General features: G+C 50.1%; 1 protein-coding gene across 3 annotated transcripts in view; it reads right to left on the reverse strand.

Moving 5' to 3' along the window:
* Positions 1-1,980: 1,980 nt before the first annotated feature.
* Positions 1,981-27,636, reverse strand: part of LOC134948340 (ficolin-1-A-like) — a 74,933-nt gene continuing 49,277 nt past the window's right edge. For 2 of the 3 annotated variants that reach the window (XM_063936264.1, XM_063936262.1), the window contains exons 5-7: positions 18,024-18,153; positions 14,998-15,132; positions 7,779-8,253 (exon numbers count right to left, since the gene is read on the reverse strand). In XM_063936264.1, coding sequence (XP_063792334.1) covers positions 8,003-8,253; positions 14,998-15,132; positions 18,024-18,153 — 516 coding nt within the window. In that variant the 3' untranslated portion in view covers positions 7,779-8,002. Of the gene's footprint in view, positions 2,430-7,778; positions 8,254-14,997; positions 15,133-18,023; positions 18,154-27,636 lie in introns of those variants that run through there. The other variant, XM_063936263.1, reaches the window with a different exon arrangement.

Here is a 27,636-nt window from a genome sequence, read left to right on the forward strand (position 1 = left end):
CTTCTTTCTTCACATACTCAACTGGCTTCTATCTTCCGGCTCTGCGAGGAGGGCGGCGGCGCGGCTCCGAGACGAACGGCAGGGTGAGACCTGCGTTCCATTCCCTCTGGAGCTAATGGTGTCCAGTAGCCTAAGAAGCAGAGCCTATCATTTAAGTAGGTCTGCTTCTCTCTCCTCAATCCCACGATGCAGGGAGCCTGTTGCCAGCAGGCTCCCTGAAAATAAAAAAACCTAACAAATTCTTTATCAGAGAAACTCAGGAGAGCTCCTCTGTAATGCACCCTGTCTCCTCTGGGCACAGTATTAAACTGAGGTCTGGAGGAGGGGCATAGAGGGAGGATCCAGTGCACACCCATACCTAAAGTTCTTTTTTAGTGCCCATGTCTCCTGCGGAGCCCGTCTATCCCCATGGTCCTTACGGAGTCCCCAGCATCCTCTAGGACATAAGAGAAAAGGTCCTGTACCTGCCAAAAAGGTCCAGCTGGAGGGTATGCCACTGCATCTGCAGCAAGTCTCTGCGCTGTAGATAGGGAAAACAAAAAAACTTTTACTGCAGCGTCCTTTGTCCCGCTGCCAGTCCGCCTGCCCCCTCCGGCATCAACAATCCCCACTCCCTAGCCGCGGCGCAGGTGGAGCAAAAGCTGCTGCGGCCACCGGCATAGTTGTGTATGAAAGCGGCGCAGCGGAAGGCTTAATAGCCCTCCCTGCGCTGGCGCTGCATACTCTCTGAGCCTCCTCTGCACGTGATGTCACAGAAGTGCCTCCCCGCCACAGCCACACCCAGATCCCCAGAGGCCCTGACTCCGCAACACAGCACCTAGGCTGCCGGCCTGGAAACCCTGAGATGGTTAATGTAACGGATAGAGGGTGAATCAATGTAAAAGGTGACAGTGCTGTGCAGTGCAGTGGGTGTGCAGTGTCACTGACACTGCACAGCACTCTCACCTTTTACATTGATTCAGCGAGTCGTTCAGTTCTGCCAGCCAGTCACTATTGTTAGCGCCGGTGTCCCAACGCGCCGCATTACAGGGAAGTAGACGCACTAAATAAATTACACCTCCCAGCAGCCCTTAGCGCCAAACCATTCCGGTGCTAAGGCCTGCTGGGAGCTGTAGTTTATTGAGTGCATCTTCTTCCCTGTAATGCAGCGCATTGGGACACTGGCACTAACAATAGTGACTGGCTGCTGTGCGAGTCTCCGGGAGAGCCACTGCCAAAGGGAGGACAGCAGCTTAGCTGCTTCCAGGAGGAGAAGCATTACCCCACCCCCCCACTCACAGTACCTCCAGGCCCCATCCGTGGCAACCCCCCCCCCCCCCCCAAACACCACCTGGGATGGCTCCGGACCCCCTCCCCCACCCACAGAACCCCCGCCCCTCCACCACCCACGGTGGCTTCGGACCCCCACCCGTGGCACCCACCACTCTCCCACCCGCGGCACCAGCACACCAGCCCCTCCCCCACCTGCGGCACCCCCGCAACTGCTCCTAACCCCACCCGCGGTGGCTCCGGACCCATCCACGGCACCCACGCACTTGCCCCTCCTCCACCCGTTGCACTACCCTATTAGCACCTCCTCCACCCGCAGCACCCCTGCAACCGCCCCTCCCCCACCCGCGGGACCCCATCCGCATCTCCCCCGCACCCGCCACTCCCCCCAACCACAGCACCTACTAGGTGATTCATCAGGCCCTGCGTGCGCTGTTCACGCCGTTGCAAGGGGCTACGACCCCTTAACCATCGCACGCCCTTTGTCCGTGCAATATTTAACCACTCACACAGTTATGATTGGAGATAATTCTCCATATAATACAAATATTGCACACCACAAGAGAGCGTGCAAGGGTTAAGGGGCGTAGCCCCTTATGACGGTGTGAAGAGCACCTGTAGGGCGCGATAAATGACCTAGTTACTAATACATTGTGGTGCACTTTAAATGATATGGGGCCATGAAAGTGAATAACAGACCGAGACAAAGAGTTAAAATGCTGTGGTATATAGTGCTTTAATTAATTCACTGATTATATCTTACAATGACAAACATATAATGAAAATTAATAAGCAGAAATGTAATTTAATAAAGTAAAATAAAATCATAAACTTTTTTTTATGTCGTATATTAGGGTTCTTAAATCTGAGTAGCGGGATAAGTGTCTCCACGTTTTTTTTAAAACTTTCTCAGGCTTGAAGTTGGATTTTCATTTCCACAACTTTGTATGAGTAAGTATACCCTCGGCCGGAGTTCCAGTGAATTCCACTGAGATCTTTGCTGTGATTGCCCTTTTGGTAGAGGCCATTCAGGTTGGACCAATAACAGGATGCATACCACCAGCCTCCTTTGTACGTTTGAGCACAATTAGATTTGGATTTATCATTGTCACGGTCTTTGGTGGTAAATTGCATATTTTTGTGCTTGGAAAATGAGTCACCTGGAACAGACAGGAGGAGGAAATTACTTTCCAAGTATTGCTGATCAACCAGAGTAAAATGTACACCCTTACTCACCTGCCTGGACATCCAGATAAATGTAATATTCAATATCATTTATTAACAATTGTTTCTTCATATAGATAATTAACACTTAGAACAAGGTGTAATTTTATTGTACAGGAACGTTTTCTTTCTGGTACTATAGAATTAAATAAGGTTAATGTTTCCCATTAACAGCACATGTACAAATCACATTCCTCTAACAGGGTTCCTTCAGTTACTTGTTTCCTTACAGTATTCCTTTTACCTTCTTATGCAATACTTTGTCTCACTACACTAAACACATTGCACTATAGTCTGTAAATTATCTTGCATGTTCTGGCCAGGAACTTTACATTGGTGCACATTAGATTAAATTTAAGTTATTCTCCAAACTATAGATAAGAGTAGAGCTACTATCAGTGGCGGATTCAGGGGTGAGGACACCCGTAGGCACAACAGTAATGGACGCCCCCCGCCTGCCTAATTTTATTATTTTCATTGATTGGTCATGAGCCCTGATTTGCAGAGCCGGCCCTAACTAATATGATGCCCTAGGCAAGATTTTGGCTGGTGCCCCCTAGCACCGCCACTAGTTCTGCAGGAGATGCCTGGCATGAGTCAGCTGGCAGCTCTGCTAACGTCGGGTACCTTTTATGAAAATGCATCATATTATTTGCATTACTATGTGGCTAGGATGCGCAAGCAGCTTCTGCTGATTAAAATGATATGCAGCATGCCTATATACTGTGTGAGACTGTGACTGTATCTGCATATGAAATGCTACATTACAGTGATTTCCAGGAATACATGCATTTCTTATGCAGATACAGCCGCAGTCACACACAGAATATAGGCATGCCACATATTTTAATCAGCAGAAGCCTAGTTTGCCTATGCCTAAGGCCAGCTCTGCTGATTTTATTATAGATAAGTTAATAGAATAATAAAGATAAAAACACAAACTATTAAATTTTTTTTGATTTATGTATATATATTTACTAAGTAGGACAGCTCACAGGGGCAGTATGTGCATGTCCTACCCATTTACACTCCATTAAATATGGCATATGGTACAGTGGAAATATTGTGCAGTTCCTGGCACTTTTTGGACTGACAGTGCCAACACAAGTATCCAAGTGCCGCCCCCAAATGAGTGCTGCCCACATGCCTCACATGCCTAATGGGAAATTCACCACTGGCTACTATCCCTATACTCTGGCGCTGTTTTCTGATGAAAATAAACTTAGTGCTGCTATAACTCGTCTTTTGCGGTGCAAGCCCGGGCCTGGTGATCAAGTTTCATCCTGACGTTTGTGTAGACCTAGTTGGTGCTCTCAGAATCCTTTAAGCTGTAATAAAGTTGGATAAGTACCTATATGAGAACGTTCTGTTACTCCTTTTCTCTTATTACTTTAAGGTGGTATTTTGCTTGAAGGGCAGGGATATTTATCAGCGGAAAAGTTTACTCTACGGCATGCGGCATGGAGTCTTTACTGAACTGGACACAGTCTGTTGCAGTTTATGCAGACTGGCTAAACCTTCCCTTGCCTACAGTAATTGAAGTGCAGTTCACTATGGAGCAGACCAAATATTTCAGACTATTATCTGGTCAGTTCTACTAAGAATTCCAGCAGTATAATTATGCTTGTCTAAAGGAAACTATTTACCTGCTTAGTTGGCATGGTCATTTGTAACTATCTCTAAATAAACATGTATGCTGCTGTTATCAGGTGACCTGGGGTATACACAGCGTCTATTCACCACTGCTCAGCTAGTTGGGACAGCAGGACAGTCCCAAAAAAAGGGACTGTCCGGCAAAAATCGGGACAGTTGGGAGTTATGGGTCTGCACTCTATAAAACCAGCTAGAGTGTTCTGTTAGAGGGTGAAGCGTGTCACTGGGGAATAACAGATATCTTTGGATGTTTCCTAAGGCTCTTCTGATGTGGGAGTCTGCCTTTCTGTCACTGCTTGAGGACCTGGTTGCTAGCAGGGAAGGAGTTCTTTGACTCGCCTCCTCAGTGACAGCTGCCAGCCCACCTTGGTCACACCCCCATTATCTGTCACTCCCACCACTGGAAACGCATTGAAATGGGCCTCAGGACAGCAGCAGACAGCCGTGACTTGAAGTAACCCCATCAGCTTCACTTTACCCATTGATTGCCTCCCAAGGACAGGGGGTTCCACTAAGATTAAGGTCCCCCTGCAGTGTAGCTCTATTCTCCAAAATGGCCACCACAGTACTGTTCCAATGGTCCCACGGGGCCCAACTGTCAGTGCCGTGCTGCTATTTATGCACTGTAATCCCATGACCAACTGACTGCATACGCTGCTGTAACTGTTATCTTCCCCTCTCCACACACAGTGCAGGCAGAACCCCCTGTTCTATCATAGATGGGAGAGTCCCTACTGCAAGCTCACAGTCCAGTATTAGAGCCTTTGCTGGCTGGACCACCTCACTTCTACCTTGTGGGAGGGGGGGGGGTTACATTTTACATCTGCCTCTCACTGACCAAAATCCGCAGGCGCTGCATAGTGCATTTTTTAATATTGTAAAAAGGAGGCCTGGCCACACCTTTCCAAGTTGCCCATGCCTCCGCACAGTACCGGGGCCCGACAAAGCTGGCGACGGCCCTGCATGTAAGAACTAATGCTATATACACAGTTAATAACTTGCAGACGATGCGCTGTCAGCGACGAGACCTGGCAGGAGTGCCGGCGTTGGCAAGTGCATACACACTTGCCAATGCTGGCAATGACGAATGATGACGGAACAACGGAGGATGTCGCAGATGACGTGCAAGAGCACACATTGTCAACGACATAGTGCATACACACTGGGCGATATCGTAAACGAAATGTCTGATTCGGGCACATCGTACACAATATCTAGTGGCGCTGAAAGGGGGGGGGGGGGGTTACTCATTTTTCGGGCCTGATGGAGGGGTCCGGGTAGGGAGGCCAATCCCGGGATCGGGATTTGGGCCCAAAAATGCCGGGATTTGAATCCCGGGATTGGAGCATCCAATCCCGGGATTCACGGGATTACATTGCGCATGTGCGGGAGGGTGTGTAAGTAATACAACCTACTATTAGGCGGGCGGCAGCCATAGACAAACGCTGAACGCGGCGGCACTTCAAATGTAGCGCCAGCCACCAGCCAATCAGAGATGGCGGACCAGCAGCCAATCAGGAGCGACTGCTGCGGCCGCTTCCCTGATTGGCTGCCGGTCCGCCAGCTCTGGTTCACTGGCGGCCGGCGCTTCATTTGAAATGCCGCTGCGTTCAGTGTGTCCATGGCTGCCGCCCACCTAATAGTAAGTGGTATTACTTACACCCACCCTCCCTCCCTCCGTGCAGTGCAAACAGCCTCCCTCCCGTGCCGCTACCTACACCCTTCCTCCGTGCAGTGCTAACAGCCTCCCTCCCGTGCCGCTACCTACACCCTTCCTCCGTGCAGTGCTAACAGCCTCCCTCCCGTGCCGCTACCTACACCCTCCCTCTGTGCAGTAATCTCGCTAACAGCCTCCCTCCCGCCCGCGCTGCTACCAACCCTCCCACCCGCACCGCTACCTACACCCTCCCGCACCGCTACCTACACCCTCCCTCCCTCCTGCACCGCTACCTACACCCTCTCGCACCGCGCCGCTACCTACACCCTCCCGCACCGCTACCTACCCTCCAGATGCTCCCTACACCCTTCTTCACTGATCCCTACTGCAATCCCGGGAATCCCGGGATTGAGCGTTTTTCAATCCCGAATCCCAGGATTGAAAAACGGCCTGGGATTGGCCTCCCTAGGTCCGGGTCCACTGCTCACCAACTCACTCCTCCCTTACCTGTCATCCTGGGCAGCAGTGAGTGTATGGAGGCTGATGCAGCTGAGCTGCAGCAGTGGCCTCCTATGATCGTGCCCCCCTCCTAATCCGCTCCTGGCTGGGGTGCTCAATGGCGCCCCCACCATAAATACTTGTTTTCATTAAAACATTTTTTTGAGTCGGTCTCTTAACCACACTGTCTACGGTCTGTCAGGAATCGGCGCTCTGCTGCGTCTCACCTACCAGCGCGCTGGTGTGCAGGCCTCCGGAGGTCATAGCCCCAGTTGCGGCTACATGGGTGTATGGACCGCGAGCGGCATCTTCTGCATTGCTGAGTACCCCTGAGTCTGGTCCTGTGTGTGTTCTGCTGTGTACCGGCATCCTGCCTGTGTGGTCGTTGCCATGACTCCTGCACTCAGCTGATCCCGGTGTGCAATCCAGCACTGTGTCTCCACCCAGAGTTCACTGACCAATCACTGCTGAGCAAGGGGTATAACTTCCAGCCCGGGGCTCATTCACATTGCCTCGGACAACGAGTCACATACCGTGTGCCTAGTTCTCCTGGTTCCTGTTTCCAGCATTCCCCGTGGTTATCTTCATTGTTCCAGTTACCATTCCTACAGCTCTCCTGTTACTCCGGACTCCAGCTACATCCAGCCACAAACCAACAGCAGTAAGAGACTCTCCTCAGGTGTTCATATCATTATCTACCTGTGCATTCATTACCTGCATACCATCTGTGCTTCTCAGCAATTATTCCACCTATTTGCTTAGAGACTGTCTCCTGCTTAAGCCTAGTGCGGCTATATGGACTTGTGCTGTAATAGAGACTGTGTTTTTCTCGAGTATATCGGAGTTCTGCTTTTCCAAAGTTTATCTCATTTGTGTTATACCAAATCTGTGTTCTTTCAAGTATAATTGGAGTTCTGTTCATATCACTTGCATTCTCAGTTATCTGGATTCAGTTACCTATCATTGTTTTCCACATTACCGGTTTTCTGTTTGTTCAGTGTTATACCATCTGCTTTGTGACAATAAACATCAGCGCATATGCGCAGGACCTTTATACTGCCTCCATGATTTATACATCGCACCAACACTGACCCACTAGCGCCCCCGCCGGGGACAGACAAAACCAGAGACCTAACACGATCATGGTGATATCATCTAGTGTGTACGCAACTTAAGGCTGTAATAGACTGGGATCCACTTCTAAAAACACACACTTTATTAATTATATCCCTTAGAGTGCAGACTGTTCAGGTGTAAACTGCACACCTGAATTGTCCTGTACTCACTTGAATGTGGATTAGGAGTACCGGCGTTTAAAGCTTCATTTTATATACAAGTGGAATTAGCCCTCCTATAGTGGAGTGGAATAACCTTTGATGAATATTGTTTATGAAGAGGTCAGACATTACTAATACATTGTGGTGCACTATAAATGATAAGGGGGCAGCTAAAGTGCATAACTGACCAAGACCAAGAGTTAAAATGTTGTGGTAATTAGGGCTTTAATTCACTGATTAAATCTTACAATGAGGACAAACATATCATGAAAATTAATAAGCAGAAATATAGTTTCATAATTTCAAATAAAATCATACACTTTTTTGTTATGCTGTATATTGCGGCGCAGGCCGCAGGGTTCTTATATCTGAGTAGTGGGATAAGTGTCGCCCTTTGTTTACAGTTTTCGTTTTTTTAACTTTCTCAGGATTGTGGTCGAATTTTCATTTCCGCAACTTTATATGAGTAATCAAACCCTCGGCTGGATTGCCAGTGAATTCCACTGAGACCTTTGTTGTGACTGCCCTTATGGTAGTGACCATTCAGGTAAGCCCGATAACAGGATTCATACCACCAGCCTCCATTGTACTTTTCGGCACAGCTATGTTTGGCTTTATCATTGTCTCGGTCTTTGGTGGTAAATTGCATATTTTTGTGCTTGGAAAATGAATCACCTGGAACCGACAGGAAGACAAAATTACATTCTGAATATTGCTGCTCAAACAGACATAGGGGGCTATGAAATTAAGTCTGTTTTTTTTCGCCTATACGAGAAACAGGGCTTCTTGCTATTTTTAGGGTGAATGGGGATTCGCCCTATTCAATAGCAGAGCCGTTTTTTCACTTAGGTGAGATTTCAGCAGGGAGACTATATATAGAGACATGCAAACGGAGGCGGCACTCTCAGGTCTTGGAAGAAAAATGTATTGCAAGCAGGTATCTAGACGCCTGCTTGTAATACATTTTCTCCTACGTCCTAGAGGATGCTGGGGACTCCGTAAGGACCATGGGGTATAAACGGGATCCGCAGGAGACACTATAAGACTTTGAATGGGTGTGCACTGGCTCCTCCCTCTATGCCCCTCCTCCAGACCTCAGTTAGATTCTATGCCCAGGAGAGACTGGACACACACTAGGGGAACTCTACTGAGTTTCTCTAAAAGACTTTATGTTAGGTTTTTTATTTTCAGGGAGACCTGCTGGCTACAGACTCCCTGCAGCGTGGGAGTGAGTGGAGAGAAGCAGACCTACTTCTTCTTAGTTCAAGGGCTCTGCTTCTTAGGCTACTGGACACCATTAGCTCCAGAGGGTTCGATCACTTGGTTCGCCTAGCTGCTTGTTCCCGGAGCCGCGCCGTCAACCCCCTCACAAAGCCAGAAGAAAGAAGCCGGGTGAGTATTGGAAGAAAAGAAGACTTCAGTGACGGCAGAAGACTTCAGTAGGTACAGCGCGGCGGTCGCGCTGTGCTCCATGCTCCCACACATCAACGGCACTCACAGGGTGCAGGGCGCTGGGGGGGGGGGGGGAGCGCCCTGGGCAGCAAGTTACTGAAACTTTTTACCGCTGGCATAAGTACGTATTCAGTGCCTGGGCACCGTTTACGATACCCCCGCCAGAGAACGCAGCGGTCACGCTGCGCGCCATTGCTCCCACACGCCAACGGGTTTTACAAGGGTGCAGGGTGCTAGGGGTGAGCGCCCTGGGCAGCAATATATATACCTTTTTGAGGGTGACAACACACCTATACAGTATGTAGACACTGTATAGGGACCCCCCATAGCATACATAAAGCTATATTATTAGCGGACTGCAGCGCGCCGAGAAGGGGCGGGGCTTAGCCCTCACTTCAGGTTACAGCGCCATTTTCTACATGTCCCTACCAAAAGCAATGGAAATAGTGCAGACAGGAGGGGGCACAATGTTTATTGCTATATAGAGGACAATATAGCACTATTTTAGACAAATGGGCATGTAATCTGTGTGTTATGAATATATATATATATATCTGTGTGTTCCCTGTCGGATACCAACTATAGCTTTAGTCGACATGTGTCGACTGGAGTGAATGCTATGTCACTCATGGGGATCACAGACGGCATCGCCGACTGCTGTTGGTACTGGATTCTGTAGATGCAGTGTCAGCAGGTCGGTAGTTGTATACTTGTCAAAAGTAAACATTGTATGGGAGACACAGTGGTATGTGGGTGACTGTGTCGGCACCAACTGTTATTACTGGGTGTAAAATAACATGCGGTAACTACCTTATACCTGTATATATGTTTATATGGATATGTATGGTACGGTTTCATGGGCCTGTAGCTCGAGCACAGACATGATAGTATATGTGGGGGAGTGTCGTTGTACTTATTTATGTATACTTCTCTCGGTCCCCTCGGAGTTGCAAGACGGTTATTTGGCCCGGTTACTAATCCCTGCTGTCGACGAATACTAGTTTTCTGTCGGCCATAATGTTTCCTGGTAGACCCACAACTGGGGCTTCCAGTCAGGGCTGGCTCCAGACCTACTAGTACCCTGAGCGAGAGCATGTAAAAGCGCCCCCCGCCCCCCCCCCCATACGCGCGCCGAAGGCGCGCTCCAGGAAAAGTGGGCGTGGCCTCGTAACTTCATATTATTAGACTATAAATAAATATATTTTCACACCCCCTCTACGCACACAATTATCAGCCTTACACATAACAGCCACAGTAGTGTTCCTTACACACAATGTCTCCAGTATAGTGTCAGATACACAATGTGCAGTGCCAGATAGACATGACATGCCACCCAGCAGTGCCAGCTACACACAATTTGCCCCCCAGCAGTGCCAGCTACACATGATAGTGTTCACTTTTTAGGGCAGGGTGCTGATCACAGGGAGGGCACATTTTTAAGTTAGGAGGGCAAAATGATGTACATACTGTAATGCTTGGTGCTCACCTACCTACATGGGAAAGCATGGACACAGTGCGCGCCTTCGGCGCACAGCAAAAATTTAGGGCCATTGCTTCGTGGGAAAGGTGCGTGGCCACATAATAGTGGCAATTCGCATTACACCACACAGTAGTGCAGGTAATACACACTGCACCAGGTAGAACCTCCTAGACACTTTGCGCCAGGCAGAGCACATTAGACACTTTGCGCCAGACAGAGCACTGAGACTCATTGCCTAGCCACAGATGCCTAGCGGGAACACTACATGATATGCTCCACAGCCGTGCCAGATACAGAAATGCCCCCACAGTGCCAGATATGTCCCCACAGTTCCAGATACATAAATGCCCCCACAGTGCCAGATAAATGCCCCCACTGTGCCAGATAAATGCCCCCACTGTGCCAGAAATGCCCCCACTGCCCAGAAATGCCCCCAGTATGCCAGAAATGCCCCCAGTGTGCCAAATACATAAATGCCCCCACAGAGCCAGATATGCCCCCACAGAGCCAGATATGCCCCCACAAAGCCAGAAATGTACCAGAAATGCCCCCACGGTGCCAGATAAATGCCCCCAGTGTGCCAGATAAATGCCCCCAGTGTGCCAGATAAATGCCCCCACAGTGCCAGATAAATGCCCCCACAGTGCCAGATATGCCCCCCAGTGTGCCAGATATGCCCCCCAGTGTGCCAGAAATGCCCCCTGTGTGCCAGAAATGCCCCCAGTGTGCCAGATATGCCCCCACAGTGCCAGATATGCCCCCACAGTGCCAGATATGACCCCACAGTGCCAGATAAATGCCCCCACAGTGCCAGATAAATGCCCCCACAGTGCAGTTGTGACCCCACAGTGCAGATGTGACCCCACAGTGCCAGATAAATGCCCCCAGTGTGCCAGATAAATGCCCCCAGTGTGCCAGATATGCCCCCAGTGTGCCAGATATGCCCCCACAGTGCCAGATATGCCCCCACAGAGCCAGATATGCCCCCACAGAGCCAGATATGCCCCCCACAGTGCCAGAAATGCCCCACACAGTGCCAGATATGCCCCCAGTGTGCCAGATATGCCCCCAGTGTGCCAGAAATGCCCCCAGTGTGCCAGAAATACCCCCAGTGTGCCAAATACATAAATGCCCCCACAGAGCCAGATATGCCCCCCACAGAGCCAGAAATGTACCAGAAATGCCCCCACGGTACCAGATAAATGCCCCCAGTGTGCCAGATAAATGCCCCCACAGTGCCAGATATGCCCACACAGGGCCAGATATGCCCCCACAGAGCCAGAAATGCCCCCACAGTGCCAGATATGCCCCCAGTGTGCCAGAAATGCCCCCAGTGTGCCAGAAATGCCCCCAGTGTGCCAGAAATGCCCCCACAGTGCCAGATATGCCCCCACAGTGCCAGATAAATGCCCCTACAGTGCCAGATAAATGCCCCCACAGTGCAGATGTGACCCCACAGTGCAGATGTGACCCCACAGTGCCAGATAAATGCCCCCATAGTGCCAGATAAATGCCCCCACAGTGCCAGATAAATGCCCCCAGTGTGCCAGATAAATGCCGCCAGTGTGCCAGATACGCCCTTACAGAGCCAGATATGCCCCCACAGAGCCAGATATGCCCCCCACAGTGCCAGAAATGCCCCCCACAGTGCCAGAAATGCCCCCCACAGTGCCAGAAATGCCCCCCACAGTGCCAGAAATGCCCCCACGGTGCCAGATATGCCCCCACAGTGCCAGATAAATGCCCCAACAGTGCCATCCATAAATGTGCCCCCCCCCCCCCAATACCTGCGGCGCTGAGAGGGGGAGGAGTACTGCTGTCCGAGTGTGGGAGTGCGGCCGGGCGAGTGCGGGTCCAGGTGCGGGCGGCCGGATGGCCACTTGTGTGCGCTATGCGCGCTGCGCCGGCGTCCGACATTAGACACCGGCGCAGCGCGCATAGCGCACACACGGCCGGGCCAATGCTGCACAGGGCCGGCTCAAGCTTCGAATATGGCAGCGCCAGCGTGCGGCGCCCATTAAGGGTGGCGCCCTGCGCGGCCGCTCTATTCGAACATGCCTAGAGCCTGCCCTGCATTCAGTACATGGTCATACACATTCAGAACACATTAATGTCACTAGTAGGGACCCGTTGGTATGTTTAGGATATGTGGGTAATTGTGTATTACATCTCCTATATAATAGCCCTATTCTGTGACTTTGTGACTCATTTGCTAACGCTGGGCGGAGTCAAAACACTGGGCGGAGTTAGTCAAATGAGTCACAGATCTGGCCACATCTATACGAGACTAGAAGCAGATAGTATGGGCATGGCACAGGCAGGGGTGCATACCTCCCGGCTTTCTTCAGGAGCTTTCTTCAGGCAGAAGGAGGACACACACTGGGCAAAAAGGGGGCGTGGCTTCACGGGAGGGTCCCCGTTGTCGTCAGTGAGGGGGCATGCCCAGAGCACTGTGAGCTGCTGGCATGCCCCCAGGGGCTGATTATGAGTCCGGGGGGCCCAGGGCACTTGAGACAGGGGAGCCCTATCTCATTGCTGTGCCTGCTGTAGGGCTGGGGGCGTGGCCTAATTGCGCCCGCGAGGTCACGCCCCTTATGCAAATTTTGGGATTTATTTAATTTTTTTATGGAAGTTTGGCCCCTCAGCTAGGGCTAAATCCAGAGGGGGTGGTCGCTCCCCCCTACACACCCGCACAGGCAGAAGAAAGCAGGGAGACTGCTCCCTCCCTGCAACACCACAGACCTGCCAACACGCAGCAGCGCGTGCTGACTGTAGCACAATGCTGCCGCTGTTGCTGGCAGGACGGGGGTGGGGGGGGGGGCTTCTGAGCTGGGACAGAGCTACTCCAGCCGGGGGGCCCCCTTAAATTGTGGGGCCAACGGTACGTACTCCCTGCCCCCCCTTAATCCGGCTCTGCTGCTGGAACCCCCCCTTAATCCGTACCCCCTGATCCCCCCTTTCCCTCTGTCTCCACTATTCACCGCTGCTCTGCTAAGCAGAACAGCGAGTACAGGAGCTTTCCAACTGCCCCCCCCCCCCACACACACACACACACACAGCCGGACACTGTGACCCGCGGGTGGGACAGCGGGACAGACCCCAAAAAATGGGACTGTCCCACGAAAATCGGGACATTTGGGAGGTATGGGGGTGTTTGAGGGGTATGCCGTACAGACAGACGGGCACCGGCTCACTGTGTGCTTGACCCCCCACATCAGCATACTCAGCAGGGTCTCTCTGGCGTGGAGAAGCGTCACTTTCTGGCACACTCCACGCTTCTTAGCTGCAGTTTAGTGGGGCACCAGCCGCTGTGCAGGTTCCATACTGCCTCTGTTATCTCCAGCCCCCGCAACCCCACCGCTAGCTGCAGCGCTGCCACCCGCAGTGAGGTGCGCCCAGCTCCTTCACACACTTTAGCTGGCGGGTAGCGCTGCAGAGGTCCGAGCTGCTTGCAGGCTCCGACCCCCTCCTCCCTCCAGCCGCAGCGTCTCCTGGCAGCTAACCAGTTACTCCCAGTCTCCCCTTACCACAGTGCCCGGAAGCCGTGAGGTCCGCGCCACGTGCATGCTATGACCCCCTCCACCTTCCAGCCGCAGCATCTCCTGGGGGCTAACCAGTCACTCCCAGTCTCACCTTACCACAGTGCCCGGCAGCTGTGCGAGGTCTGCGGTGTGTGACTGAGGAGGGGGGGAGGGATGCGGACGGGCAGAGGAAGCAGGACTCCAGCCTAAGAGAGTCAGCCATGCCAAGTCTCCACCAGCAGCATATCCCAACAGGTTGGAGTGGAACAGCAGCAGCCAGCAGCAGTGACTCCGGTAAGACACAGGATCCGGACAGGATGAAGTGATCGCAGCGGCTGAGTAAGTTCTGGGCAACTCAGAAACTGCACAAATCTTTTTTGTACCGCTCGGCTGCAAAAGCATTCGCACACTTGCAAAGCAAAAATACACTCCACTATAGGCGGCGACTTTCTGATCGCAGCGCTGCAAAAGGAACTAGCGAGCGATCAACTCAGAATGACCCCCAATATCATCTAGTGTGTACACACCTTAAGTCTGTAATAGACGGGTGTGGTATTCATCTGACCGCCGGTCAGCTGACCGACAGTCACATGACCTCCTCTACCAGCCCGACGGGTCACTATCCCGATGGTCGGCATGCCGACCAACAGGGATTATCTCCACTCGTGGGTGTCCACGACACCCATAGAGTGGGAATAGAACCCGTGGCGACCGCAGGTTGCCACCGAGCCCGCAAGGGGCTTGCTGCACTCGCCCCTCCCCACCGGGATCCCGGCGTCGGTATGCTGCCGGGATCCCGGCGCCGGTAAGCTGACCAGCGGTCTGGAGAACGCCGGTCAGCCGTACTACACCCGTAATAGACTACACCACACAAATGTTGCCACTATGGATTGTTTACAAAGAAGGTACATGTCTGACCTGCATCATCCCCTATTGCTGGTTAACGGTAGGCTTGCACATTAATACCTGCACTCCCTTCCACAAAGCCAATGTCACTCAGCGTGTAGTTCTGTCTCTCCCCTGCAATGCGGAAATTGCTGTACAAGGCGTAAACGTGGCTGCCTTCAAAATCAGTGAGATCGATGCGCAGCTGGAACGTTCCTGAAAATGACAACAGAGAAGGTGGAGGGGTCAGCAGTGAGATTTAAAAATGGGAAGAAATTTGGGTGTGGCTCAATAGATCGACAATGTCTAGGTCAACAATCAATAGTCAGCACTTTGGTGTCACCCCTCGGCAGTGACACCTAGGTGCAGGGGCATAGCTAGAACTTTGTAGGCCCCATAGCAACATTTTGAAGGGCCCTCCCCCATCCCAGTACTTCTAGAGACACTTCTCTGAAGCAGGTGGTAATTGTATGCCCTTTAGTAGTGCCCTAGTTCATTTTCTGAACCATAGTAGAGCCTTATTTAATGTTATGCCCCATGGTAGTGCCCTAGTTTCTTTTATGAATCATTGTAGTGCTTAAGTTTGCCCTATGTAACATATCAGAGCTGCCAGTACACATTATGCCACACAGTACCCCCAATTCACATTATGATATATAGTGCTCCCTGTTAATATTATGCCTCATTACAGTGCCCCGGTTCATATTATATAACATTAAAATGCCCTCCAGTTAATTTTATACCACACTACAATGAGCAGGTCCAGAGGCATACCTAGACATATTGCAGGCCCAAAGGAAAAAGTTTGAAAGGACTCCCACATACTACACAATGGCTAAAAATGTATATAACATATGTAACTGTGACAGGGAAGGTGGGCCCCTCCCAGCTCTGGGCCCCTTAGCAGCTGCACTCCCTGCACCTATGGTAGCTACACCCCTGTATATAACACATGTAACTGTGACAGGGAAGGTGGCCCCTCTCAGCTCTGGGCCCCTTAGCAGCTGCACTCCCTGCACCTATGGTAGCTACACCCTGTATATAACACATGTAACTGTGACAGGGAATGTGGCCCCTCTCAGCTCTGGGCACCATAGCAGCTGCACTGCCTGCACCTATGGTAGCTACACCCTTGCCTGGGTGTGGGCTGCACCCCCGTTGTGATGCCACTGCCTGAGGATGATCTCTCTGTCTGAAGTATAATCTCCGTAGTTCCTGTGGATACTCTATCCAGTACTCGTGTTTATCCAATCTAATTACCCTTTGCCTGTTTGTCAATCCAGTACTCTGTCAATCGTGTTCCTAAACCCAGATAGCATTAGTGGCCATCCTCATAGTGCTGCACATACCACTCTGCAGTGCTTCTGCTCCACCAACACTGTGTCTGCATACCATCCCACAGTGTTACACTCACTACCTGCAAACTACTGTAGTCCAGTATCTGCTAGTTAACCCCTCAATTCCTTGTACCATGCATCCTGCTGTATATTGCTCCAGCCAATATCCTACAGTGTCCAGCCAATTGGGTAAGCCCCTTCTGCTGAGGTGTAAGCACTGGCAGCACCCTAAGTACCAGTGTGTTCATCTAACACTAAGGGAAAAACAGGCAGCTGTTATAGACAGATGACCCTCCAGTTGGCTCTAGGTGTCTTACACAATCAGCTGGAGTTCAATAACAGAAATTGGACATAAAGCCTGTTAGGACTGTACTTTGCACAGATGTAGGACGTGTTCCTATGTCACTGTTTTGGATCTTTTTCTTCATATCTTTTATACTGACTCATTTTTATTTCACATTTTAAATAAACATTATCCATCATTGTTCATCTTGATTGAATCATTTCTATGTGTTCATTTGACAAAAATGGCACACTAAGAGGTATGTAACAATGGAGGACCGCAGTGTTGTGGGAGGGGGATATGGTATAAAAGAAAAGGCATCCCTAGGAGGTAGTAATCAGGTTTATGCGGCGTGTGTGTTGTTATAAGCACATTAATAATGCACTGAGTGGAGCACTGGGAGGACACGTGCTGTACATACTTTTATCCGCATGTCTAGTGTGCTGAGATAAGACACTTTTCCCATAGGCATTGCGGGGGCTAAGTTTGGCAAGCACGGTGGCATGGTGGCTAACATTACTGTCTGCCAGTACTGAGGTCATTAGTTCAATTACCGACTAATATCTAGATACATCATCGTTGGTCAAGTGACAAAATGGAGAGAAGTAAAGTACCAGCCAATCAGCTCCTAACTGCCATATTACAGGCTGCGTTTGAAAAATGAGTTAGGAGCTGATTGGCTGGTGCTTTTTCTCTCTCCATTTTATCACTCTCCAATCGATGACGCATCTCGCCCATTATCTGTGTGGGGTTTGCCTGTTCTCTATGGACATTATATTTCAATGTTTGGTAAACAACTTTACTCCAATAGGGTATAAGCACTGGGCACTTCCAGATATTATAGCAAGGGCACCGCAAATTCTCCAGTATTCTGTGTTTTTGTTTTAAATACCATTTTCTATCTATCTATCTATCTATCTATCTATCTATCTATCTATCTTACAGCATCTCCGACCTTTTTTGGGTAGGGGGGCTACCGCCTGCTACCTACGACAGGGAGGAGAGAGCAGGTCTCAGCGCCTGCACAATGGAGCTGTCAGTGGTGGCTTGAATGCGGATGCACAAATCCCCAGCTTTTATGGACTGTATCGGCCACAGCCCATAGAAGCTGAATTGGACTGGTGATCAGACAGGGAGTGGCTTCCTACAGAAAGCCAGCTCTCTGCTATTTGCAACCTGGCCTGGCAGTCCCAGAGGGATGAATCATCACTGTCCACGACACCCATAGTGGGAATAGAACCTGTGGCAAGCTCAGCGAGCTACTGAGACTGCTGTGCCTGCAAGGGGCTTTGTTGCACTCTCCACCCGCCGGCCACCTAACAGCCGGGATCCCACTGTCGATATTGTAACTGGTGGTCTCCCAGTCACACATACTCAACCCCATGTATCATATAAGGTTATGGGAAAATGATTTTACTAGAAATGTAGAAATCTAAAGGAGGAAGATTTCCACACAGCTCTATGCATTGAATAAACTGCGACCAAACCTGAAGACGTGAGACGGTGAATGTTATCGTTCCCCAGCCAGAATTCGCTGTCTCGAGATCCAAATCCCTTCTTGTAAGTGTTCCAGTCCGTATCGAAATCCCCAGAACCATCCACCCGCCTCTGGAACACCTAGGGCAGGAGGAATGAAGACCATTATATCATGTTGTAATAATATTGCACCCACTGAAGTGTCAGTTGCTGGGCAAGCCTACAGTACTCACAGGGGAGATTCCAGCTGAAAGCTGGTCTGAAAGGTGCCAGGGGAAATATTCCAGGTTGAGATACCCAGAAATTCAGTCCTAGTAGCGACCAGGGTTGACTATGGCTTCAACCCGTGTCGCTGTGCGGTGTGAATGGGTTGCCAGGTCGATGCGACCTGTTTCCCTGTTCACACTGTATGGACGGACAGCACTTGGAGATCATCTGATCTCCAAACAAACATCGCCTCTGCGCGCGTCACTGCTGACGTCACCAACTCGGCAATATACTGGGCTGGGGACGCCTGTGTGAAAGGGTCCTCAGTGGGTCGCACTCGGAAAGCACCCGTCATATGCGGTCTGAGACACAGCACAGCCACTTATTGAACACAGCACAGCTGCTTTAGGCGGACACAGGCAGTATAGCCACTTGTACATGGAATCTGGACACAGCACAGCCACTTATATGGATGGACACAGCACAGCCCCTCATATGGATACAGTCAGGCCCGGCGCTACCCGCTCAGCGAAGGGATGCAGTGCAGGGAGGCGCTGGGACGGAGAGGCGCTCCACCTGCTCTGCATTCCTTCCCTGCTACGCCGTCCTGTCCCCCCTGCTGCTGCTGCTGCTGTGCCTGTCACTGTATGACAGGCACTCTGGCTGCCGTGCCTGCAGCATGAAAATCCTCCTCCCTCCTCCCCCCTGTGTGACAGGACAGCGCTGTGTACGGGACAGAAGGGGGCGGAGCTAAGCGGCGTGAAGGGGGCAGGGCAAAATGGCTGCTACAGGCTGCTGTAGTGTAGGGAGACTGGCTTAGGTAAGTTAAGTGTGAGAGGGAAATGTGTGTGTGTGTGTGTGTATTGTGTGTGTATGTATTGTGTGTGTGTGTGTGTGTGTGTGTGGTATGTTTGTGTGCGTTTATGTGTGCTTTAAGGACACTACTACTACAGGGGGGGCATTATGTGTAACAACGCTACTAATGGGGGCCATTGCGTGTAACGATGCTACTCCTGGGGGGTCATTACGTATAAGGATGATACTACTATGGCATTATGTATAGGTTGCTACTATTGTAATACCCTGGAACTGCAAGCACAAATCAACTGTGGCACTACAGGTGCCAGCATGGCTGTGTAATATAGAACAGAGCCAGCAGCCAACAGCTTGCAGCACAGAAGGAGTTAGCAATCCAGCTCACAGCAATACAGATCAGTCTGCAAAATGCAAAGGGCATGACTCACCCATTTGCAGACTCAGAGCGGGAAACTGAGAGCGGGAAACTCAGAGCGGGAGATCCCAGATGGAATGTGTCCCTGGGAATGCAAGGTTATAAAAAGGTTGTCCTGCAGTGAGAGAGGGCACAACTAGGCACAACTACAGCAGAGAACAGAGAGCAGATAGACAGTGAGGAGAAGCACGTGTATTAGCTAGCAGAAGTGTGGTGGATTAGCTAGAAAGATGTAGCCCCAGTGAGGGCTCCCCACATGTTTTGGTGGGGAGTGATGCCACCCACAGCAAGGCACTTGACAGAGGGAGACATTGCAGTGTGAGAGCAGCAGTATTCAGAATGCAGTGAAAGGGTGATGCCAGGAGAAAAGTGTGCTAAAGGTGTGAGTCTCGAGAGGTATCTGGGTGAAGTGGTCGGAAGCCACGCGGCGTGATTAAAATCCCCCATGGAAAAGAATCTCGAGAGGTATCTGGGTGAAGTGGTCGGAAAGCCACGTGGCGTGATTAGAAGCCCCCCATGGACAAGAATCCTCGCTAAGTAAGAGAGAGAGAGAGAGAGAGAGACGGCAACCTGATGTGTAGCACTACTGGTCACAGAATGCCCTGGTACGTACTGATGTTCGCCATATATATGCCGCTGTGACTAAGCGATGTGCTGGAGGAGGTGCCCTGATATGGGATCCACTGTAACTTATGCTTTGTGCTGGAGGAGTGTTCACAAGTTATCCCTGCAATCTCCCTGTTTGATGTTTAAATAAACTTTATGCTGTTTTTCTGAGATGGCCTGGCGCCCAATTCTTTATGCGCTGCACTGACACCTGTAGTCCACACCCACAATGCACTTGTAATTAAACACCTGATTATTCAGGGCGCCCTCTGGTATCCGTGCCTGAACCCATGACCAGCCGTGGCAGAGTAAGTGTGATGCACTATCCACAGTGACTGCAAATTTTGCATACTTACTACCAGTGGGGTGTTATACTATTACTGGGGGGGCATTACATATAACAATACTACTACTGGGGGAGGGCATTACGTATAAGGATGCTACTATTACTGGGGGGGCATTACATATAACAATACTACTACTGGGGGAGGGCATTACGTATAAGGATGCTACAATTACTGGGGGGGCATTACGTATAACAATACTACTACTGGGGGAGGGCATTACGTATAAGGATGCTACTATTACTGGGGGGGCATTACGTATAACAATGCTACTACTGGGGGAGGGCATTACGTATAAGGATGCTACTATTACTGGGGGGGCATTACATATAACAATGCTACTACTGGGGGAGGGCATTACGTATAAGGATGCTACTATTACTGGGGGGGGGGGCATTACATATAACAATACTACTACTGGGGGAGGACATTACGTATAAGGATGCTACTATTACTGGGGGGTATTACGTATAACAATGCTACTACTGGGGGAGGGCATTACGTATAAGGATGCTACTACTACTGGGGGGCATTACGCATAAGGATGCTACTACTACTGGGGGGGCATTATGTATAAGGATGCTACTACTACTGGGGGGGCATTATGTATAAGGATGCTACTACTACTGGGGGGCAGAGGCAGAACTCTGGGAGGCACTGGAGTCATCTGCCGCCAGGCTCCTGCTCTGAAGGGGGACATCTCTCCTCCCATTCTGTGACACCAGTGAATTAAGTTGATAGCTGCCGCTGTCTTTTCAGTGGCCGACATCCTCACTGGTACCTGCACCTTACAAATCACACCCCCTTTATTATACACATTTTACAAGTGTCACACCCAGGATTAGAACCCACAACCTATTACACTGGAAGCAGACACCTTACTGATGAAGCTGTTTGCTCCTGTATAGGAAATATGAGAATTTTAACTATATGAAGATACTTCTCTGACAATTACACGTAACTTCATATAGTTAGCATTCACATGCTTCCTCTACAGGAGCAAATAGCTCCATCAGTAAAGTGTCTGCTGACACACACACACACACACACACACACACACACACACACACACACACACACACACACACACACACACACCTTGATATAGGAAATAGGGGGGCACCAATATTTATCTTGCTTCCGGGCAACTGGGACGAACTTACGCAACTACTGGGGGGGCATTACGCATAAGGACGCTACTACTACTGGGGGGGCATTACGCATAAGGATGCTACTACTACTGGGGGTGCATTACGTATAAGGATGCTACTACTACTGGGGGTGCATTACGTATAAGGATGCTACTACTACTGGGGGGGCATTACATATAACAATACTACTACTGGGGGAGGGCATTACGTATAAGGATGCTACTATTACTGGGGGGGCATTACATATAACAATACTACTACTGGGGGAGGGCATTATGTATAAGGATGCTACTATTACTGGGGGGGCATTACATATAACAATACTACTACTGGGGGAGGGCATTACGTATAAGGATGCTACTATTACTGGGGGGGCATTACGTATAACAATGCTACTACTGGGGGAGGGCATTACGTATAAGGATGCTACTATTACTGGGGGGTTATTACATATAACAATACTACTACTGGGGGAGGGCATTATGTATGTATAAGGATGCTACTACTACTGGGGGGGCATTATGTATAAGGATGCTACTACTACTGGGGGGGCATTACGCATAAGGACGCTACTACTACTGGGGGGGCATTACGCATAAGGATGCTACTACTACTGGGGGTGCATTACGTATAAGGATGCTACTACTACTGGGGGTGCATTACGTATAAGGATGCTACTACTACTGGGGGGGCATTACATATAACAATACTACTACTGGGGGAGGGCATTACGTATAAGGATGCTACTATTACTGGGGGGGCATTACATATAACAATACTACTACTGGGGGAGGGCATTATGTATAAGGATGCTACTATTACTGGGGGGGCATTACATATAACAATACTACTACTGGGGGAGGGCATTACGTATAAGGATGCTACTATTACTGGGGGGGCATTACGTATAACAATGCTACTACTGGGGGAGGGCATTACGTATAAGGATGCTACTATTACTGGGGGGTCATTACATATAACAATACTACTACTGGGGGAGGGCATTATGTATGTATAAGGATGCTACTACTACTGGGGGGGCATTATGTATAAGGATGCTACTACTACTGGGGGGGCATTATGTATAAGGATGCTACTACTACTGGGGGGGCATTATGTATAAGGATGCTACTACTACTGGGGGGGCATTACGCATAAGGACGCTACTACTACTAGGGGGAATTGCGTATAAGGACACTTCTACTAATGGGGGGTGCACTACGTATAAGGACGCTACTACTACTGGGGGGGCATTATGTATAAGGATGCTACTACTACTGGGGGGGCATTACGCATAAGGACGCTACTACTACTGGGGGGGCATTATGTATAAGGATGCTACTACTACTGGGGGGGCATTACGTATAAGGACGCTACTACTACTAGGGGGAATTGCGTATAAGGACACTTCTACTAATGGGGGGTGCACTACGTATAAGGACGCTACTACTACTGGGGGGGCATTATGTATAAGGATGCTACTACTACTGGGGGGCATTATGTATAAGGATTAGTGATGAGCGCCTGAAATTTTTCGGGTTTTGTGTTTTGGTTTTGGGTTCGGTTCCGCGGCCGTGTTTTGGGTTCGACCGCGTTTTGGCAAAACCTCACCGAATTTTTTTTGTCGGATTCGGGTGTGTTTTGGATTCGGGTGTTTTTTTAAAAAAACCCTAAAAAACAGCTTAAATCATAGAATTTGGGGGTCATTTTGATCCCATATTATTATTAACCTCAAAAACCATAATTTCCACTCATTTTCAGTCTATTCTGAATACCTCACACCTCACAATATTATTTTTAGTCCTAAAATTTGCACCGAGGTCGCTGGATGACTAAGCTAAGCGACCCTAGTGGCCGACACAAACACCTGGCCCATCTAGGAGTGGCACTGCAGTGTCACGCAGGATGTCCCTTCCAAAAAACCCTCCCCAAACAGCACATGACGCAAAGAAAAAAGAGGCGCAATGAGGTAGCTGTGTGAGTAAGATTAGCGACCCTAGTGGCCGACACAAACACCGGGCCCATTTAGGAGTGGCACTGCAGTGTCACGCAGGATGTCCCTTCCAAAAAACCCTCCCCAAACAGCACATGACGCAAAGAAAAAAAGAGGCGCAATGAGGTAGCTGTGTGAGTAAGATTAGCGACCGTAGTGGCCGACACAAACACCGGGCCCATTTAGGAGTGGCACTGCAGTGTCACGCAGGATGTCCCTTCCAAAAAACCCTCCCCAAACAGCACATGACGCAAAGAAAAAAAGAGGCGCAATGAGGTAGCTGTGTGAGTAAGATTAGCGACCGTAGTGGCCGACACAAACACCGGGCCCATTTAGGAGTGGCACTGCAGTGTCACGCAGGATGTCCCTTCCAAAAAACCCTCCCCAAACAGCACATGACGCAAAAAAAAAAAGAGGCGCAATGAGGTAGCTGTGTGAGTAAGATTAGCGACCCTAGTGGCCGACACAAACACCGGTGCCATCTAGGAGTGGCACTGCAGTGTCACGTAGGATGTCCCTTCCAAAAAACCCTCCCCAAACAGCACATGACGCAAAGAAAAAAAGAGGCGCAATGAGGTAGCTGACTGTGTGAGTAAGATAAGCGACCCTAGTGGCCGACACAAACACCGGGCCCATTTCGGAGTGGCACTGCAGTGTCACGCAGGATGTCCCTTCCAAAAAACCCTCCCCAAACAGCACATGACGCAAAGAAAAAAAGAGGCGCAATGAGGTAGCTGTGTGAGTAAGATTAGCGACCCTAGTGGCCGACACAAACACCGGGCCCATCTAGGAGTGGCACTGCAGTGTCACGTAGGATGTCCCTTCCAAAAAACCCTCCCCAAACAGCACATGACGCAAAGAAAAAAAGAGGCGCAATGAGGTAGCTGACTGTGTGAGTAAGATAAGCGACCCTAGTGGCCGACACAAACACCGGGCCCATTTAGGAGTGGCACTGCAGTGTCACGCAGGATGTCCCTTCCAAAAAACCCTCCCCAAACAGCACATGACGCAAAGAAAAAAAGAGGCGCAATGAGGTAGCTGACTGTGTGAGTAAGATAAGCGACCCTAGTGGCCGACACAAACACCGGGCCCATTTAGGAGTGGCACTGCAGTGTCACGCAGGATGTCCCTTCCAAAAAACCCTCCCCAAACAGCACATGACGCAAAGAAAAATAAAAGAAAAAAGAGGTGCAAGATGGAATTGTCCTTGGGCCCTCCCACCCACCCTTATGTTGTATAAACAAAACAGGACATGCACACTTTAACCAACCCATCATTTCAGTGACAGGGTCTGCCACACGACTGTGACTGATATGACGGGTTGGTTTGGACCCCCCCCAAAAAAGAAGCAATTAATCTCTCCTTGCACAAACTGGCTCTACAGAGGCAAGATGTCCACCTCATCATCATCCTCCGATATATCACCGTGTACATCCCCCTCCTCACAGATTATCAATTCGTCCCCACTGGAATCCACCATCTCAGCTCCCTGTGTACTTTGTGGAGGCAATTGCTGCTGGTCAATGTCTCCGCGGAGGAATTGATTATAATTCATTTTAATGAACATCATCTTCTCCACATTTTCTGGATGTAACCTCGTACGCCGATTGCTGACAAGGTGAGCGGCGGCACTAAACACTCTTTCGGAGTACACACTTGTGGGAGGGCAACTTAGGTAGAATAAAGCCAGTTTGTGCAAGGGCCTCCAAATTGCCTCTTTTTCCTGCCAGTATAAGTATGGACTGTGTGACGTGCCTACTTGGATGCGGTCACTCATATAATCCTCCACCATTCTTTCAATGGTGAGAGAATCATATGCAGTGACAGTAGATGACATGTCCGTAATCGTTGTCAGGTCCTTCAGTCCGGACCAGATGTCAGCATCAGCAGTCGCTCCAGACTGCCCTGCATCACCGCCAGCGGGTGGGCTCGGAATTCTGAGCCTTTTCCTCGCACCCCCAGTTGCGGGAGAATGTGAAGGAGGAGATGTTGACAGGTCGCGTTCCGCTTGACTTGACAATTTTCTCACCAGCAGGTCTTTCAACCCCAGCAGACTTGTGTCTGCCGGAAAGAGAGATCCAAGGTAGGCTTTAAATCTAGGATCGAGCATGGTGGCCAAAATGTAGTGCTCTGATTTCAACAGATTGACCACCCGTGAATCCTTGTTAAGCGAATTAAGGGCTCCATCCACAAGTCCCACATGCCTAGCGGAATCGCTCCGTGTTAGCTCCTCCTTCAATGTCTCCAGCTTCTTCTGCAAAAGCCTGATGAGGGGAATGACCTGACTCAGGCTGGCAGTGTCTGAACTGACTTCACGTGTGGCAAGTTCAAAGGGCAGCAGAACCTTGCACAACGTTGAAATCATTCTCCACTGCGCTTGAGACAGGTGCATTCCACCTCCTATATCGTGCTCAATTGTATAGGCTTGAATGGCCTTTTGCTGCTCCTCCAACCTCTGAAGCATATAGAGGGTTGAATACCATCTCGTTACCACTTCTTGCTTCAGATGATGGCAGGGCAGGTTCAGTAGTTTTTGGTGGTGCTCCAGTCTTCTGTACGTGGTGCCTGTACGCCGAAAGTGTCCCGCAATTCTTCTGGCCACCGACAGCATCTCTTGCACGCCCCTGTCGTTTTTTAAATAATTCTGCACCACCAAATTCAAGGTATGTGCAAAACATGGGACGTGCTGGAATTTGCCCATATTTAATGCACACACAATATTGCTGGCGTTGTCCGATGCCACAAATCCACAGGAGAGTCCAATTGGGGTAAGCCATTCCGCGATGATCTTCCTCAGTTGCCGTAAGAGGTTTTCAGCTGTGTGCGTATTCTGGAAAGCGGTGATACAAAGCGTAGCCTGCCTAGGAAAGAGTTGGCGTTTGCGAGATGCTGCTACTGGTGCCGCCGCTGCTGTTCTTGCGGCGGGAGTCCATACATCTACCCAGTGGGCTGTCACAGTCATATAGTCCTGACCCTGCCCTGCTCCACTTGTCCACATGTCCGTGGTTAAGTGGACATTGGGTACAGCTGCATTTTTTAGGACACTGGTGACTCTTTTTCTGAGGTCTGTGTAAATTTTCGGTATCGCCTGCCTAGAGAAATGGAACCTAGATGGTATTTGGTACCGGGGACACAGTACCTCCAACAAGTCTCTAGTTGGCTCTGCAGTAATGATGGATACCGGAACCACGTTTCTCACCACCCAGGATGCCAAGGCCTCAGTTATCCGCTTTGCAGTAGGATGACTGCTGTGATATTTCATCTTCCTCGCAAAGGACTGTTGGACAGTCAATTGCTTGGTGGAAGTAGTAAAAGTGGTCTTACGACTTCCCCTCTGGGATGACCATCGACTCCCAGCAGCAACAACAGCAGCGCCAGCAGCAGTAGGCGTTACACGCAAGGATGCATCGGAGGAATCCCAGGCAGGAGAGGACTCGTCAGAATTGCCAGTGACATGGCCTGCAGGACTATTGGCATTCCTGGGGAAGGAGGAAATTGACACTGAGGGAGTTGGTGGGGTGGTTTGCGTGAGCTTGGTTACAAGAGGAAGGGATTTACTGGTCAGTGGACTGCTTCCGCTGTCACCCAAAGTTTTTGAACTTGTCACTGACTTATTATGAATGCGCTGCAGGTGACGTATAAGGGAGGATGTTCCGAGGTGGTTAACGTCCTTACCCCTACTTATTACAGCTTGACAAAGGGAACACACGGCTTGACACCTGTTGTCCGCATTTCTGTTGAAATACCTCCACACCGAAGAGCTGATTTTTTTGGTATTTTCACCAGGCATGTCAACGGCCATATTCCTCCCACGGACAACAGGTGTCTCCCCGGGTGCCTGACTTAAACAAACCACCTCACCATCAGAATCCTCCTTGTCAATTTCCTCCCCAGCGCCAGCAACACCCATATCCTCCTCATCCTGGTGTACTTCAACACTGACATCTTCAATCTGACTATCAGGAACTGGACTGCGGGTGCTCCTTCCAGCACTTGCAGGGGGCGTGCAAATGGTGGAAGGCGCATGCTCTTCACGTCCAGTGTTGGGAAGGTCAGGCATCGCAACCGACACAATTGGACTCTCCTTGTGGA

This window comes from Pseudophryne corroboree, chromosome 8 (genome assembly GCF_028390025.1).
Source record: "Pseudophryne corroboree isolate aPseCor3 chromosome 8, aPseCor3.hap2, whole genome shotgun sequence".
Classification (NCBI taxonomy): Eukaryota; Metazoa; Chordata; class Amphibia; order Anura; family Myobatrachidae; genus Pseudophryne; species Pseudophryne corroboree.